The sequence below is a fragment of the Chiloscyllium punctatum genome, chromosome 20, assembly GCF_047496795.1.
Source record: "Chiloscyllium punctatum isolate Juve2018m chromosome 20, sChiPun1.3, whole genome shotgun sequence".
Lineage (NCBI taxonomy): Eukaryota > Metazoa > Chordata > Chondrichthyes > Orectolobiformes > Hemiscylliidae > Chiloscyllium > Chiloscyllium punctatum.
Window position 1 is genome coordinate 83,848,227 of NC_092758.1, and position 19,566 is coordinate 83,867,792.

The 19,566-nt window shown below is 45.7% G+C and overlaps 1 protein-coding gene across 2 annotated transcripts in view; it reads right to left on the bottom strand.

Annotated features, from left to right (window-relative positions):
- The window catches only part of LOC140492231 (regulator of G-protein signaling 14-like), a 97,517-nt gene that overhangs the window by 46,436 nt on the left and 31,515 nt on the right, over positions 1-19,566 (bottom strand). For both annotated transcript variants that reach the window (XM_072591138.1, XM_072591137.1), the window contains exon 3: positions 4,813-4,982. In XM_072591138.1, the coding sequence (XP_072447239.1) occupies positions 4,813-4,982 (170 nt within the window). The remainder of the gene's footprint in view (positions 1-4,812; positions 4,983-19,566) is intronic.

Here is a 19,566-nt window from a genome sequence, read left to right on the forward strand (position 1 = left end):
GGGGGGGGGGGGGGGGGGGGGGGGGGGGGGGGGAAAGGGAATATGAGGAAACTGGTGAAATCCACGGGTTGATCCCGTGTGGTTGGAGGGTCCCAAGGCAGAAATCATTCTGTGCCAGACCAGAAATGATGTGGCTCCACTTTCTCCCCAAAGCAGAAGACAAAACCTGTGAGGGTATTCACTTTGGAAGGAAACATAGAAGCGTAGACTATTATCGAAATAGGGAAAGACTTCAGAAATCTAAATCACAAAGGGAGTCCTCGCTCCGTATTCTCTTTATGTTAACATGCAGGTTCATTTGGGAGTTAGGAAGGCAAATACAATATTGCTATCATTTCAAGAGAGCTAGAATATAAGGACAAAGGTGCACTGCTGAGGTTGTTCCAAGGCTCGCAGCACACATCACCCAATGATATCTTGGTCCAATGCTGCTTTCTGTTTAGCTGCCTAGTCAGATGCATTTGGGAATTTCAAACAAAGATGAGAAGTTCTAGAAAACTGTACAATTCCCAGTATAGAAGTTATTTCCACAAATACACAAATTACTTCAGACCACAGAAAAAATACCTTTGACACTGTCACATGGCAATGAATCACCGCTGACTAATTTCATTTCCGTCTAGACTTGTACATATGCATGATCATTAGCTGAATTTCCCTCCAATTTATAGCAAGTCTATTTATGGAATCTTAGCTCCAAAAAGCAAGTGTGCTTCAGCCAGGCAGCAGTTGGAAGTGTCAAATCTCCGAATTCAGACTCCAAAATACTAACTTCAAAGCCAAGACCTTCTGGGAACAATCAGCAGCCCCTCAAAAGGGATCACTATCCTCAACGCCCATCCTCTACCACAACATTAAGACCAGCCTGCCACCTTCATACAGTCAGGGCTCAGATATGTCCTCTCGGATTGCAAGAGCAGTCCGTCAGTCACAGTATCCATCGATTTAGAACTTCACAAAAGGCAGGGTACTCTCAGTTCACATGCACTTACCCCAGTCCCACACTCTCAGCAAACCAAACTCCTCCTGTAGAGTTAATGGGGGCAGAGGCCAGCCATTCGGCCCATCTGATCAAAGCTGGTGCTTGAAATGTTCCTTTTCTCTTCTACTTTATTCAACCCCATTGACATAGCTTTTATCCGTTCCTCCCTTCATTGACGTTTCCTCTCGGTGTAATCTGTCATTCACCTCAACTATTCTTTGTGGCACTGTACTCTACCCACTCTTTCACCTGGATTGCCCCATTGGAGGGAATCATTACTCACGTATTGCTGTTGCTTTGTTTCTGGCCTCTTTAGGAGCAGAGTCAAAGAGTGTTGCGCTCACTCCCCCCTCCCACTCCATGCAACTCCTGGGCCTCCTCCACCGCCAAACTCTAGCCACCGGAAACCTGGAGGAAGAACCCTCCAACCACACAGGATCAATGTGGATTTAACCGGTTTCCCCATTTCCCTTCCCCCACCTCATCCCAGACCCAACCCTTCAATTTGGCACCGCTCACTTCATCTGCCCCTACCTGTTCATCTTCCATCCCATCTATCCGCCCCACCCTCCCCTCCGGCCTATCACTTCCACCTCCACCTTCATCTACCTATCGCGTTCCCTGCTACCTTCTCCACAGCCCCACCCCCCCCCTCCCATTTATCTCTCAGCCCCCTTGGCTCAGAAGCCACATTCCTGATGAAGGGTTTATGCCTGAAACATGGAGTCTCCTGCTCCTCGGATGCTGCCTGACCTGCCGTGCTTTTCCAGCAACACAATCTTCAACTCTGATCTCCAGCATCTGCAGTCCTCACTTTCTTCAGGAGCAGAGACAGAGACACTAGGCCTCAGAGCTGATCTTGGCCAGGACTCCTGGGCCTCATACACAACCATGGGAGCCCCTTGCCCACAGTGGGCACCAGCGCCCTGTTATTAGCCTCTGATGTACATGGCATGCCCACCACCCATCACGCCTTGCCCCACCCCCTTAACAAGAAATTAAATATTCTCCATTCTTTAACTTATCAAACTCCTTCATGACTTGAAAGACTTTCATCAGCTCATGCCCAAAGGTGGTCTTTTCTATAGAAAACAGCACCTTATCCAATCCTACTTTTGTTTTAAATATATACTGTCCATTCTTGTGCCATCTACCACAGAAGGTAAAAACTGAGATACCTCACTTCAGTAGACAATGGAATGGTTACTGCTTTAAGCGAGCAAAGCTCTTCTTGTGGAGGTTTATGTGAATATTATATCCGACTCTTGAGTACTCAGCAAAATACCTCGGGGTATTTCTGATCTTGTGTTAATTACTCCAACATACATGGTGGTATTGTAGGAGCTAGCTTACTTGACTTGTATCTCTGACCATAAGGGTTCCAACTCTACCAGAGCAGTGTGCAAAATTGAAATCAGTTTTAAAAATGATGAAAGTGGCCATAATGCTGTCTGACGTGACTCTTGGATGACACTTTGGAATGAAAGAGTCGAAAAATGTGGTGCTGGAAAAGCACAGCCGGTCAGGCAGCATCCGAGGAGCAGGAGAATCGACGTTTTGAGTGTAAGCTGTTTATCAGGAGGTGATGCTCGAAACGTCGATTCTCCTGCTCCTCGGATGCTGCCTGACCTGCTGTGCTTTTCTAGCACCACACTCTCGACTCTAATCTCCAGCATCTGCAGTCCTCACTTTCTCCCACTTTAGAAGGAAACCCTAGCTTCTCCACCCAGGCTGGCCAGTCTCGCACTGACATGTTTGATGCACACTGATACACCCAGCTAAACTGTGGAAACTCACTCCATCTCCTTAGACAACACCTGTCAAACCCATGGCCGCTACTATCCAAAAGAACAAGGACAGCAAAAACATGGGAACGCCATCCATCTGCAAGTTCCCTTCCAAGTCATTCACCATCCAGATCTGGAAATTTATCATTTTTCCTTCATTGGTGCTGGGTCAAAATCTTGGAACTCTCTATCAACACTCTGGCTGCACCTACACTGAATAGGCTGCAGCAGTTCAAGAAAGCAGCTCAGCATCACTTGCTCAACGGCAGCTAAGGATGGGAACGAATGCTGGCCCAGTCAACGACTCCCACATCCCCTGAGTGAATAAGGAGAAACCACTTGACTGAATCACAATTCTTCCTTGCACTTCAAGAATGGCGCACATCACAATTTTCTCCTGGTGGACAATAGGGCTTACCCATCAATGTCAACTTCTGAGAAAGCATCACCTTTAAGCAGCAATGACAAAGGTCTCAGAATTACACCATGATCCTTCCCTATCATCATCGACAACTTGAAATTATTAACCATTTCTCACATTGAGGAATTTCCCATATAGAATTACACTCTTACTAACTCAGGGTTGCCCCAAAGTACATGACAGTCGATGAAGCAAAATAGACAAAGAGCCAAGAGAGATTGGAAGGGTTGAGCTTTGAGGTGGATTTTAAGGATAATCTGATAAGAGGACAAGGTGGAGGAAGGATTTAGAGAGAGAAAGTTCCACAACTTGGGGATTACATTAAGTGGAAACACAACCACAAAGATTGAAATACAACATGGAGAAACCAAAAGGGTAAGGAATAGGGTGATCAGCCATATCAAGGACATCATGCAGGATATTGGGAAAGAGAGAGAGAGAGAGAGAAAGAGAGATGAGAGAGATAAGAAGAGACAACCAGAGTTAGGGTGAGGCAAATAAGGAGACTGTAGGGTAAAGGTCATTGCCAAAAGGAATGAAGGTCACCCTGTCTCCTGGTCATAATCTCTGTCTCAGGCTTGCGACAGTGCTCCAGCCAAGCTTAGCGCAAGATGGATATAACAGCACCTCATAATCCACTTAGGAAATTGGGATGGCACAGTGGTTAACACTGTTGCCTTACAGCGCCAGGGAGCTGGGTTCAATTCCTCAAGCGACTGTCTGTGTGGAGTTTGCACATTCTCCCCGTGTCTGTGGGTTTCCTCTGGGTGCTCCAGCTTCCTCCCTCATTCCCAAAGATGGGCAGGTTAGGTGAATTGACTGTGCTAAATTGCCCCATTCTGTCAGGTGCATCAGTCAAAGGGTTTACCTTTGAAGGGAGGTAGGGAAGATGAATCTGGGTGGGTTAATCTTCAGAGGGTCGGTGTGGACTTGTTGGGCCAAAAAGCCTGTTTCCACACTGTAGGGAATCTAATCTTTAAAAAAAATCTCTACGGTCTTCTGAGCTCAATGTTGAGTTTAACAACTTTACGCTCTCCCAAGCCCTTAACCCAACCCCAGACACCCAGGCCTTGGTATCCCATGGTCTGCAGTAACACACAGCCAATAACAGTCTCCATTAACAGCTATTCACCCACTCGGCCAAATCGGTATACAGTCCTTTGTCTGGGCAACTGCTCATCTCTCTCTTTGGGTTCTATCCCACCTCTCATTTATTCCTTACCCTTTCCCCCCTACCCTATCTTCTGCGGAAAAACCAACATTTTCCTAGCTGCCCTCAGTTCTGAGGAAGGGTCACTGGACCCAAAATGTTAACTCTGATTCCTCTCCACAGATGCTGCCAGACCTGCTCAGCTTTTCTAGCAACTTCTGTGATTGTTCGGAAATGAAAGGCCCGTCTGAGGTAGCTGACCTCATGGCTTGTCAGGTTTGTTGCAGGTCAGAATGGGGGGGGGGGGGAGGGGGGGTGCAGTGGGGAGCGAGGAGAAAAGTTTGAGAAAAATAATTGATTATGGAGAGGAGTAACTGGGGTCACAATCCAGGAAGATGCTCATCTGTGGTGGATGCGCCTTTGGGGCTGCATTGTGAAGCGGGGGTGGGGGGGGAGAGGTGGGATTACTTACTGTGAAATATTTCACACCGATGGGATCTTGCAGCAACCTTTCAAAAGACACAGCCCAACTGGCAACTGATCTCTTGGTGTCACACGCATTTCTCTGAACATTGGGAAGACTGGTGTTGCTGTTCAAACTCTGGTTACTGCCACGGCCATCATCCTCTGTGATGTTCAAGTCTGTAGAGACGCAAAGATGTTATTCTCTTTGGGTATCCAAGCACTAAAGTGAACAAAACAAAGGATTAGTGCAATAAATGGAGATGGTATTAAGGTTGGACAGGTGCAGGTTTGACGGGTTCGACCTCAGAGGTCTAAGGTAGGAACCATTCATGTACTCAAGTCCCAATGATTCTATTAGATCCCAGATGAGCTGTAGCTTAACCTGATTTATCCACCTTTGCTCTGTTCCCTCACCCAATAAAATGGGGAGATCCTAGAGATGAAAGTTTCAATTAACTTCCAGCAACCAATGTCTTGACATACTTATTTCAAGGCTACTGTGTAACTAAAGTCAAAAAGCGTGGCGCTGGAAAAACACAACCGGTCAGGCAGCATCCGAGGAACAGGAGAATCGACGTTTCAAGCATAAACCCTTATTGTTGACTCTCCTGCTCCACAGATGCTGCCTGACTGGCTGTGCTTTTCCAGCACCTCACTTTTCGACTCTGACTCTCCAACATCTGCGGTCCTCATTTTCTCCCTCCTGTCTAACAAAAACTGAGCAAGTCAATCAGTCGCATTGAAGGGTCTAATATGAGGGGTATTAAAAAGCAGACACTTGGAACAGACAGCAGGAGAGCCTTCTTCCCCCAGAGTTACCAAACAGTGATATTCATTTGAGAGACAGGAATTTGATCAACAATATACATGAGATGGAATGCTGTTTGAAAGGAAATGGAAAAGAGTAGGTTAATATTAAGAGTAGGTTAGCACTGCTGCCACACAGCACCAGGGACCCAATTTCGATCCCAGTCTCGGGTGTCTGTCTGTGTGGAGTTTGTACATTCTCCCCGTTTCTGTGTGGGTTTGCCCTGGTTTCCTCCTACAGTCCAAAGATGTCCAGATTAGGGTGGTTTGGCCATGCTGAATTGTCCAGGGGATGTGTAGGGCTCAGTGCCTTAGCCCTGGGGAAATGTGCGTTTACAGGGATGAGGTGGGATGCTCTTCAGAGGGTCAGTGTGGACTCGATGGGCTGAAAGGCCTGCTTCCACACTGTAGGAATTCTATGAAGGGCTTGGGAGATCCTTGTCATGTTTGTCTTTCCCAATTGCTAGGTTTCCAGGAATAACCTTGCCACATTCTTACAGCAGTTTCCTTTAAAAGACAGCCTGCCTTTATCAGTCGTGGGGTCCATGTACCACATGGCCTGCAACAACATGGCTGAGGCTTCCTACTGCGGTCAAAGTTCACCAGCAGGGTTGAAAAGGGAGACAGCAGCAAACAATAATAACGAGATCATTCAGACGGGTAGCCACGTACAAGTTGCCCATCTCAGTTGGAATGAGCATTACCCCATTGCACGTTGTAAAACCTGAGCCCAAAGATCTGGGCAAATGATTTTCTAACCAATGACATCTCATCTACACTCATTCATTCTTTCTGAGAATTGTGAATGGGAGTGATACCTTCCTCTCTCAGCCTTCATTATCTTTGGCAAACAAAAGGCTTTAAATCCAAATTTACCATCTTACCTTCCAGTCTACTCATGGCAGCTTCCACAAAACACATTTATCCTCAACAGAATCTCAATAGATTATACATTACATGCCTTTGCTATTGGAACAAGGAACCCACTGCCTTATCTGAACAGCGAAGGTTTAAATGGATTTTGCTCACCAAGGGGAAAGATTGAGTGATGGAGAGCAGAGAGGTTGCAATTGATAGTTGGCATGTGGAGCACGGATTGGGGAATGTAGTGCGATTTCTATAGATCAGCCCCAGTGTTTGAATCTCTCATTATCTTTTGGAACTGGTCCCATTGAACCGATCGGTCCAAATATGTTCCCAACGCTCAAACGACTATGAGATTTGGGAGATACTTACTCTAACAGATACTAGAGAGACACTGCCAGGCATTAAATTGTCAACAGTTTTCATACAGTTTTGTAAAAAAAGTCTTGGTGACAGGATGACCTACTTCAAGTCTGGGAGAAAGTGAGGACTGCAGATGCTGGAAATCAGAGCCGAGAAGCATGACACTGGAAAAGCACAACCGGTCGGGTAGTATCCGAGGGGCAGGAGTCGACTTTTCAGGAATAGGCCCTTCATCAGGAATGATGCTTATGTCCGAAACATCGAATCTCCTGCCCCCTGGGTGTTGCCTAATTCAAGACTGACCTTGGAAGTCCAGCAATAGATTGCTCAGCGTGTTTTGATCAACGATAAATGCTGAAACATTTATTTAAAGCCTTAAATGAAGAAATATTTATTTTAAAGAAAGTAACCATCCATAAGCAACGTAAATAAGTGAGGATAACTGCACCATGGGGAAGAAAATACAATCTGAGAACTGCAACCTTGAAGAACACAGTGCATGAGACATTACAATGGACCTGAACACCAGTGGAACCGATGGGGACATTACAGTATATTAATAATGTTATCGTGGTACAGACTCCTTAAAACTGAAATGTTGGTTTGTATAGGGTGAGAGAACATATTGCAGTTCGACACAGCGAGATACAGAACATCACGTTATAGAAAATCAAAGAAATGGAGAACAGTCTGCAGAAAGCAAACCAATACATATGTCACTGATCTAAAGTCAGGCTCTGGTACCAATTGAAGGCAATGCAGGAGTTTAGCGTGTGGTGCTGGAAAGGCACAGCAGGTCAGGCAGCATCCGAGAAGCAGGAAAATTAACGTTTCGGGCATAAGCCCTTCATTCGTTGATTCTCCTGCTCCTCGGATGCTGCCTGACCTGCTGTGCTTTTCCAGCACCGCCCTTTCGATTCTGATCTCCAGCATCTGCAGTCCTCACTTTCTCCAAAGCGATGCAGGAGTCTCACTCACTTAACATTTATATATGAAATGGACTTTCTCAATCCAGTTCTTAATGGTTACTGCTGCCATAGCCTGGCACCAATTGTCACAAAGTGTAACTGTGTCATTTCTGATGTCTGAATGAGGTGGAATATATTCAATCTCACTCAGACACACAATGACACTCAGTATTGAGGATGACAAAAATGTCACACTAATGTTGTTGGGAGTTTTGTTTTGAAATTTGGGCAGAGTGTAGAGAGGGAAGCAGAAATATAGCATCAGAGAGTCATGAATTGGATAAGAAGTTAAATCGAGATCATATCTTCCTAGCGGCTACAAATAAAAACCCACAACGTTATCCAGAAAAAAACAATCCAGATCCCCCAGGTATCCTGGCCAACATTCATTTGATTGATTATGTAGATCCAGTTTCCTGGCCGTAGTCATAGAGGTGTACAGCACAAAAGCAAACCCTTCAGTCCAACTCGTCCATGATGACCAGATATCCTAACCTAATCTAGTCCCATTTGCCAGCTCCCGAGCATATCCCTCCAACCCTTCCTATTCATATATCCATCCAGATGCCTTTTAAATGCTGTAATTGTACTGGCCTCCACCACCTCCTCTGACATCTCACTCCATACATGTACCACCTTCGGTGTGAAAAAGTTGCCCCTTAGGTCCCTTTTAAATCTTTCCCCTCTCACCCTAAACCTAGTTCTGGACTCCCCAACCCCAGGGTAAATACTTTGTCTATTGACCCTATCCATGCCCCTCATGATTTTATAAACCTCTATAAGGTCACCCCTCAACCTCCGACGCTCCAGGGAAAACAGCCCCAGCCAGTTCAGCCTCTTCCTATAGGTCAAGTCCTCCAACTCTGGCAAAATTCTTGTAAATTCATTTCTTTTAACAATATCCTTCCAGTGAGTCCAGAATTGCATGCAATATATCAAAAGTGGCTGAATCAATGTCTGTACAGCGCAATATGACCTCCCAACTCCTCTACTCAATGCATGAACCAATAAAGGAAACCATACCAAACATTCTTTACTACGTAAAAACAATAACTGCAGATGCTGGAAACCAAATTCTGGACTAGTGGTCCTGGAAAAGCACAGCAGTTCAGGCAGCACCCAACGAGCAGCGAAATAAGTTTTACTTGCACATCCACTAATATCATTTATTGTATCCGTTGCTCCCGATGCGGTCTCCTCTACATTGGGGAGACTGGGCGCCTCCTAGCAGAGCGCTTTAGGGAACATCTCCGAGACACCCACATCAATCAACCAAACCGCCCCATGGCCCAACATTTCAACTCCCCCTCCCACTCTGCCGAGGACATGGAGGTCCTGGGCCTCCTTCACTGCCGCTCCCTCACCACCAGACGCCTGGAGGAAGAACGCCTCATCTTCCGCCTCAGAACACTTCAACCCCAGGGCATCAATGTGGACTTCAACAGCTTCCTCATTTCCCCTTCCCCCACCTCATCCTAGTTTCAAACTTCCAGCTCAGCACTGTCCCCATGACTTGTCTGGACTTGGCGGCATGGTGGTAAAGTGGTTAGCACTGCTGCCTCACAGCACCAGAGACCCGGGTTCAATTCCCGACTCAGGCGACTGACTGTGTGGAGTTTGTACATTCTCCCTGTGTCTGCGTGGGTTTCCTCTGGGTGCTCCGGTTTCCTTCCACAGTCCAAAGATGTGCAGGTTAGGTGAATTGGTCATGCTAAATTGCCCATAGTGTTAGGTAAAGGGGTAAATGTAGGGGAATGGGTCGGTGCGGACTTGTTGGGCCGAAGGGCCTGTTTCCACACTGTAAGTAATCTAATCTAATCTAATCTAAAAAAACTGCCTATCTCCTTTTCCACCTATCCACTCCACCCTCTCCTCCCTGACCTATCACCTTCATCTCCTCCCCCACTCACCCATTGTACTCTATGCTACTCTCTCCCCACCCCCACCCTCCTCTAGCTTATCTCTCCATGCTTCAGGCTCACTGCATTTATTCCTGATGAAGGGCTTTTGACCGAAACGTCGATTTTGCTGCTCGTTGGATGCTGCCTGAACTGCTGTGCTCTTCCAGCACCACTAATCCAGAACATTCTTTACTAGCCTGTCTACCTGCGACTCCACTTTCAAGGAACTATGAACCTTGTTCAATCAAGATTACATCTTCCGAATGGGTGCAAAAATGTCCACAACACTATCCTAAATTATAATACTTGAGTTCACTCATGTATCCCGGACAATATTCATCCATCAATGATCAACAAGGGTTCAGTTACTTGCTTATCTCGACAATGTTTCCTCTGTGCACACAGTGGGTTTTGCATTTCCTACATTTTGCGAGTGGTCAGACTTTGGAATAGTAAACCAAAGAACTGCAGATGCTGGAGATCTGAAACAAAAACAGAAACTGTTTTCTGTCTTTGGGTGTGTATTATGCTCATACTTAGTGCCACAAAAAAAACCCAGAAAGCGCCTTGTCCCCCAGCACTGAAAACTATCGCTTCAATGACAGCAACAGAAGAAAAGTGATTGCTTCCTCCAGCTCATTTTCTTCAAGCCTTCAACTTGAGGTCCTATCAATCTCAATGAAATCCCTAGCATAAAAAAAACTGATGCATGTTATTTCAAACTTCTCTTCATGCTTTTAGTCAGTTCCTGTCATTCCTCCCTCTCTCACCACCCCCAACTTCCCAAACTGTGCTTTTACTGAAATTTCTACTCTGATATTTCCCATCAAGTGTACAGTGGGGCATGTGAGAACAGTGAAACGCTGGACAATATAGCACAGCAGCAGCAGAGGAGAGAAATCCAACCCTTTTATCAAACCAGTAGGGTGTTAGAATTGACAACTGAATTAAAGAAGCTTGACAGCCTCAATAAACAGTAAAATCCAGATTTAGAAAAGCTCGAGAATATTAATGGGAGGTGTTTTGAAGAGAGAGCACACAGATTACTAAAAGTTTCAGCCAATATTTACCATCAAGAGCATGTTCACTTTTATACAAAATTTCCATGTAATTCAAATCTGAAATTTAGACCCACTAGTCCATACAGGCACCAATCCCCCAAATGAACAAAAGCCTAAATCCCATGTTTTACACCTGGTTTACTCCCCTAACCACAGTCTTAAAATAAGGAATAAGCCATTCAGGACAGAGATGAGGAAGAATTTCTTTACTCAGAGTGGAAAACCTGTGGAATCCTCTCCCACAGGAAGCTGTTGGGGCCAGTACATTAGATATATTCAAGAGGGAGCTGGACGTGGCTCATAGATCGCTTACTAAGCTCGGAGATTCATCTTCAGACATTTCAACACCACACCAGGTAACATTATCAGTGAGCCTCTGAATGAAGCACTGGTGTTCGTGAACCTTCCAGCTCAGCGAGTAAACTTACATCCAGAACCTCAACCCGAGCTACAAATCTTCTCAAAAGTGGTTCATGGAATCCCTACAGTGTGGAAACAGGCCCTTCAGCCCAGCAAGTTCATACTGATCCTCCAGTGAGTACCCCACCCAGATCCATTCCCCTATTTTACCCCTGACTAATGCACCTAACCTGCACACCCATGAACACTTTGTGCAATTTAACACGTCTAATTCACCTAATCTGCACACCTTTGGATTTTTGGAAGAAACTTGAGCATCCGGAGGACACAGGGAAAATGAGCAAACTCCACACAGGCAGTCGCCCGAGGCTGGAATTGAACCCAAGACCCCTGGCACTGTGAGGCAACAGTGCTGACCATTGAGCTACTGTGCCACCCTACTTTTGCAGCTAAAGGGATCAAGGGGCCATGGAGAGAGGGTGGGAATGGGATACTGAGATTGCATGATCAGCCTGCACCTATTTTCTACGTTTCTATCACCCCTTAATCAAACCCATTTTGTTATAAAGTGTTGACTTGCTATTTGCTTAAATTACTTAATCTGGTAATGCATTTCACAACCACACAATCCACTGTTATGCAACCCTCTTAATAACCCTCTCTCCATATATATAAAAAAAGCCCTCTCTGTGCTCAATCGCAGACAACTATTTGATTAAAACAAACACTTTGCATTTGAACTATTGACATTAAAAGCATGAAATAAAGTCGTGACAGGAAATTGAATGGACAGACAGAAAAATTCATTGGGGACCTATTTTTATAAATATGCCATAATTCCATGCAAACAAATTTGGGACTTCTTTTTTTCCGAACGTTTAGGATAGCTCATTTCTTGCTGACTGTTAACTTGATGTTCACCTTGATCTCTCGGAATATCTTGCCTCAGTTACTTCAGGAAGATTTCTCGGATCACTCTATCTGGACAGCAAAAATTGTAAAGCAATGGGGAAAAAAGACAGGGAAATTGCTCAGAGGGCTAGGACAGACTCATGGGCTGAATCGCCTCCTGCCTTGCTATATTAGTCTTTGGGACTCTAGAACAGTGCTGAGAGTGTGCCTTTTGAGTGATATGTTCAACACTCATTCCCTGTGAATAGTTTTATCTAAAAGATAAAATAAATCATTTAGAAGTAAAATAATTTCCTCGAACAATCCAATTACAAATTATCTATGGGACTAATTTGAGTTGACCACCACAGAATGGTCGAAGAATCATTCTGGCAAGATTCAAGCTGATGGACTATTCCTAGGTTCCTTGAGGCAAGAGGTTGAGAAATACAGAACTTAAACCCAGCCAGTGCATCAGCTGACTTCCCCGATTGTCAGTCTCAGGCGTGTCAACGTACCTGTGCTCAATGACCTACATTCATTTCCAGTCTGGCAACCCCACAAACGTCTAATTCTCAGCCTTGTGTTCAACTCACTCCATATTACTGTGAAAACCCGCAGCTCTTCAATCTGCAGACCACTCTGTTTCCCTGCAGGCTCTTACACCTCCCCTACTTCACTCTGCCATTGGCAACTGTGCCATCAGCAACTTGGGACAATAAGTTCCAGAATGTTCCTTCTTAAACCCCTTTCACCTATTGCACCTGTAAGAGGTTTCACCAAACCTATCTCTCCATCTCGGTTTTCACTTGTTCATCCAGTCAGTTCCTCTATAACACGATGGTTATGTTCTTATGCAACCCTGTGTTACAGAAAAGCCGCACTTTAGAAACGGCCCTCAAAGTGTTGGTGACATTGCAGCCAACACACGCTTTAACAGTCACACTGTAGAAACAGCGTCCCCAAATTCGTCAATCGCGTTAAAGAGAATTTGCGTTGACGAAATGTGTAACATATTATGCAGCACTGGCAGTTTATGCTCCTGAGAAGTGTTTGTGTGGGATGTCTAGTGCTGTTCTGGGTGCTATATAAACGCAACTCACTCCTGATGTTTGGCAGTTTGACTGGTTGCAAATTGCCGAGCTTCCTTTGAACACTGGCCCTAGTAGCTCTAAAATATGATATCCACTTAAAGAGGCAAGATAGAAACGAGGGCAACCTTTTGGTAACTTATTCTCAGTGAATACTATTGGGTCTGGTCTTGCAACCAGAGAGGGTCCTTGTACAATGGGAGGGTGGGTCTACGCGCACAGTCTGCACTGCTTCCAAGAGACACCAAGAACATAATTACATTCTTGTAAAAAAGCAGAGGTGAACAAAAAGGTGAAGGGGAGATTTGATAAAGGTGGATAAGACCACACAGACAAACAGAAGCTTCTCCCATGAATGAGTGGCACAATGACTGGAGATTTTAAGGTTTTGGAGGGGAAATACAGGGGATGTGAGGAAGAGCTTCACTTACATGGCATATGGTAATGTCAGAAACCCCACTTCTACAAGGGAGGTAGAAACAGAGTCAATCAATGATTACCAAATGAAATTGCATGGGCTTAACTCAAGGGAAATTAGCTTAAGGGACTGCAGGGGAACTGGGAAATAGGAGTGATCAGACAGACAACTGGTATAAACTGGATGGGCTGAATGGCTTTTCTTGGGGCTGTACTGACTCATGAAACCAGTTGTTTCATCAAGTCAAAACAGGCGTTATTGTTATCGTTAATCATGATAAAATATCTCTGACTCAACGAACGCTGAGACAGGAAATCGAAACCTGTCTGATTACGGCGACAATTGTTTAGTAGCATCAGCCATGCATGCCATTAATCAGCTCAAGGTTTTCCTGTGGCTTCCAAGCTGAAACAGCCTTGATACAGACTCCAGCCAGAGATGCCTGACAAACACACCATGACTAATGAGGAATCCACTTCTGAGGAGAACGTCGGTGATTTCCCTTGGCCATTGGGCTCTGAGAGAATTCCTGTTGCTCAATCCCCCACCATCAGGCATTTCCAATTCATTCCTGTTCTAATAGTGTATCACCACATGCAGTCAGAATGACCCATCAAACAACTTGGAACAATGGTCACCAGTAAAGCTAGCCCAGTGGACGTAAGTCTACCCACTCACTGGTCGTCTGTTTCGATACCAATGACCAACCTTCACAAGAGTTCAGCTCTCTCTCAGGCCCATTGGCTTCCACCTCGCTTGAGCGAGTAAAAATATAACAGAGAAACACAGAGAATACCGGGGAAACTCAGCCAGTCTGGCAGTATCCGTGGAGAGAGGAGCGAGTTAACTTTTCGAGTCCAGTCACCCTTCTTCAGAACTAATGTGACCAGTTCTAAAGAAAAGTCTTACCGGATTCGAAATGCTCTCTCTCCAGCTCTGCTGAGCTTCTCCAGTGATTGATTCAGTTTTCCAACACCCCCAGTATTTTGCAGCACCCCTCACTCCTCATTGTTCCCAAAGCACAACAGGTCACACACAAAACCCACACTCACCAGAGTTTCTGAAATTGTATCGGCCTTTAAAGATTCCTAAACGTTTTAAATTAAACATGTTAATCTCAGCACATCGCAACATGATGCAGCCAAAGCTGTTCAGGTTCTGGAATGAACTCCTTCCCTCTCCCCACACAACCGACAGGAAGTGACATTCTAGTTCCCAAATGAATCTTGCTCAGTTAGTCTCACTTTTTACTAACTCTGTCAGCAGCTTACAAATGCACTGGCCATTGGCTACCACCTGAACCAATCAAGCCCTTTTCCAATTTGCATGATGAAACTACACTTGGGATGTAACTCTCCAACAGAGCGTGGATTTAAAACCATTCCAGAGTTATCCTGCCTGTCAACTAAAGTGATTCAAATCATCGCTCCCCAGATTGTAATGCACCCCAAGTCTCTGTTATCTACAATGTATTCCGTGTGATACAGACCAACCCCCGTCCCATCAACTTTTAATTTCCAAATTTACAGAACCCTTACAGTGTACAATTTGTCCCAACAAGTTCATACCAACCCGCCGCAGAGTGTCCCACCCAGACCCATTCCCCTATTATTCTACATTTATCCCAGACCAAAGCACCTAACGTACACATCCCTGAACACTACGGGCAATTTAGCATGGCCAATCCACCCTAACATCTTCGGATCTTGGGGGGGGGGGAGGAAGCAGAGCACCCGGAGGAAACCCACGCAGACACGGGGAGAATGTGCAAGCTCCACACAGAGTGTCACCTGAGGCTGGAATCGAACCTGGGACCCTGGCACTGTGAGGCAGCAGTGCTAACCACTGAGCCACTGTGCCACCCATGACAGCAAATTCTTATCAGCTTGTGTATAGGGAGGTGATGGCCGAGTGGTATTATCACTGGGCTGTTCATCAGAATGACCTAGGAAACCCAGGTTCAAACCCTACCACAGTAGAGCATCGAATCTGAATTCAATTCAAAGAAATCTGGAATTAAACATCTACTGGTGACCATTGTCGATTGTCAGAAAACCCATTTCATTCACTGACAACCTTCAAAGAAGGAAGCCTACATTCTTTTCCTGGTCTGGCTTAAGTATGATTCCAGACCCAAAGCAATGTGGTTGGCTCTAAATTGTCCGATGTAATTGCTCAGGCAAAAGTGAGGGCTGGAGATTAGAATCGAGAGTGTGGCGCTGAAAAAGAGGAGCAGGAGAATTAACATTCTGGGGAAAAGCCCTTCAACAGGAATGAGGCTGGGAGTCTCGGGGTGGAGAAATAAAGGGGACGGGGTTGGGTCTGGGGGGAAGGTAGCTGAGAGTATAAAAGGTGGATGGGGGTGGGGGGGGTAAAGGTGATAGGTCGAAGGGGAGGGTGGAACAGATAGGTAGGAAGGAAGATGGACAGGTGGGTCAGCCAACCATTCAGTTGTATTAATCACTATCAAATCTCATGAAAGAAATGAAACACCACCTAAGAATGACATAGGCACCAGAAACGACAGTAGCAGAAACAAGTGCTGTTGACCCTGCAAATTCCTTCACATCTGGGGACTAGTTCCCAAACTGGGAGAGCTGTCTTACAGACTGGTCAAACGACAGCCTGATAAAGTCAATTCAATTCACTCCACATGAATCAAGAAACAGTTGAGGCACTGGATATTGCAAAGGCTGCGGATCCTGACAGCATTCTGGAACTAGAACTGAAGACATGTGCCCCAGAATTTGCTGCCCCTTTAGCCAAGCTGTTCCCGTACAGTTACAACACTTGCATTGACTCGACAATGTGGAAAATTGCCCAAGTATGTCTTGTATGTAAAAAAACAAGGCAAATACAACCTGGCCAATTACTGCCCTATCAATCTGCTCAATCATTCGTAAAGTGATGGAAAGTATTCAAATGCAGCAAGATCTGAACAATATCCAGGCTTGTACTAACAAACGGCAAGTAACGTTCACACCATACAAATGCCAGGCAATGACTATTCTAATCAAAGACATTTTAACCACCAACCCTTGATATTCAATGGCATTACAATCACTGAAACCCCTATTATCAACATCCCAGGGATTACCATTGACCAGAAACTCAACTGCACTCACTGTGTAAACAAAATCACTACAAGGATAGGAATACTGCGGCGAGTAACTCACCCCCTGACTCCCCAAAGCCTGTCCACTAGCTACAAGGCACAAGTCAGGAGTGGGATGGAATAGTCCCCACTTTCCAGGATAGTGCAGCTCCAACAATACTTGAGAATCTTGACATCATCCAGGACATAGCAACCTGTTTGACTGGCACCTCATCAACAAGCATCCCCTCCCTCCACCCCAACGCTCACTGCTGCTACTATCTACAAGATGCACTGCAGAGATATATCAAAGATCCACTGATAGCTCCTTCCAAACCCACGACCACTTCCATTTAGAAGGACAAGGGCAGCAGATACATGGGAACACAACCCCCTGTAAGTTCCACTCCAAGTCACTCACCATCCTGACTTGGAAATATATTGCTGCCCCTTCAATGTGGCTGGGTTACAATCCTGAGTTAGGGTTAGGAATTCCCACCCCAGTGGCATTGTGGGTCAACCCACGGCTGGTGGACTGCAGCGGTTCAAGAAGGCAACTCACCCCCCCCACCCCCCCCCACCCCCGGCCCCCCGCACCTTCTCAAAGGGGTAACTAGGGACAGGCAATAAAGGCTGGACCCAGCCAGCGATGCCCACATCCCACAAGTGAATTAAAAAGAAGACACAGTGTCAAATTCTATCTAATTATCTTGGGATGCATTACTGTGTTAAAGTTGCCATATAAATGCAATCTGTTGTTGCTCGTGGCTGCAGCTTGACAGCATGGACCTGGTGTACAGACTTTGATGCAGTTCCTTGTAACAAATTGAGCAACGTGTCAAATAGAGCATTTAAAGAAAAAGAACTCAAGAATTAGAGTTCCAGTGTGATTTCCTGTGCCATATTTGAGTGATAAATTATTGGGCTAAATGTCCTCTCCTTCCACGCTGCCTCCCAGCCTCTGATGCTGGAGAGTGTTGTAGCCTGTTGTAACCATTCTAGACCACAGGGTGTCCTGTTCAAGTGGAGACGCAGCCGGAAATCTGTCTCAGACAATCAAATTAATCTGATCTGGATCATACAGCCAAGCAGAAGACCCAAACCACAACAGTGAAGCTACTGTGAGAGACAAGCCAGGCCTGAGAAAAGGGTGCAGCAAAAATATCACATGACTATTTAGGTTACTTCCCAGCACTGTAAATGATAAGATTACCATCGCCCCAGGGGACCAGAGGGCTGCTCTTTCATTCAAGAGGGATGGCTGTTGATGATTTAACCCTGAGGGTCACCCCACACCTTAGACTAGTGTCATAAACCCCAAACAACAGGCCAACTATCAACACCAATTCTTAGAAAGAGTTCTTCAACTAACCCCCCTCCGCTATCTGTTTGCCCTGCATTTTGTTTTGAATGCACCTCATTTTCTATTGAGTCAGATTTGGGGTGGCACGGTGGCTCAGTGGTGAGCACTGCTGCCTCACAGCACCAGGGACCTGGGTTCGATTCCAGTCTCAGAAGGCTGTCTGTGTGGGGTTTGCACATTCTTCCTGTGTCTGTGGGGGTTTGCTCCGGTTTCCTCCCACAGTCCAAAGATGTGCAGTTAGGGTGGGTTGGCCATGTTATTTTGTTCATAATGTTCAGAGCTGGGTAGGTTAGGTGCATTAGTCAGGGGTACATATAGGGTGGGTTACTGTTTGGAGGATTGGTGTGGCCTGTTTGGGCCGAATGGCTTGTGTCCACACTACAGAGATTCTATGATTCCGTCCATGAGGGCAGGGCCAGCAGAGTGAACAGGGGTCTTGGACGCCAGCTGGTGAACCAGTGAGACCTTCATGCGTAACAAGAACAGAGGCATGCTGGGAAAACTCAGCAGGTCTGGCAGCATCTCTGAAGAGAAATCAGAGTTGACATTTCGGGTCCGGTGACCCCAGAGTTCTGAGGTAGGGTTCACCGGACCCAAAATGGTTTCTCTGCACAGATGTTTCTAGACCTGCTGAGCTTTCCCAGCACATCTCTGATTAACATCATCTGCAGTTCTTTCGGTTTTTATTTAACCCTCGTGCATCTAGCACCATTCCCTACTCTGAGCTGCTGTGCTTCTAACCTTCTAACAGAATCTCTTAACACTTGATTCCCACTGTCACAATTACATTACGGCAAATCTGAGGCCCATGATACTCTATCTTGAGACTTGAGGGCGTGGATTACACTTCAGAGGGTCAGTGTGGACTTGTTGGGCCAAAGGGCCTGTTTCCACACTGAAGGGAATCTAATCTAATTTAGTTACAGAGAACTGAACATCAATGCCTGGAGGAAGGTGCCTCACAGCAAGAATAAAGGGTATACCCATTTCTCCAAAGCAGATCGACTAACATAGATCGACTTACATAGTTCACGTGGGATTTTACTGTATGCAGAATGGTTGGCTAACAATCTCTTCAAATGATTTCATTGTATTGAACCACTTTGCAATATGATATTCTTTGAAGGTTAATCTGCCTTTCAATCTCCCAACACTGTTCACTTGATCACTGAAGCTGACAGATTTTGGTTGCTACTGCATAGTTTTTGGTCGCAAGCTCAGAAAGCGTAAAGATGAATGAGCAACGATCGAACATACCTGCAAGTTTCTATCTCTTCCCTCGCAAGACTCCCCACCTTCCTCTCACCAGGGATCCTGACTGATCTTGTCCAAAGACCATCTCGGTCTCATGAGGTTAACTGGGAATCCAGATATAGCATCATAGAATCCCTACAGTGTGGAAGCAGGCCTTTTGGCCTATCAAATCCATACTGACCCTTCAAACTTCACTTGATGAAGGATCAGTGCTCTGAAAGCTTGTGATTTCGAAAACGCTTGTTGGAGTATGACTTCTGACTTTCTCAACCCCCCCGCCCAACACCAGCATCTCCACATCATGACCCTCCAACAATCATCCCACC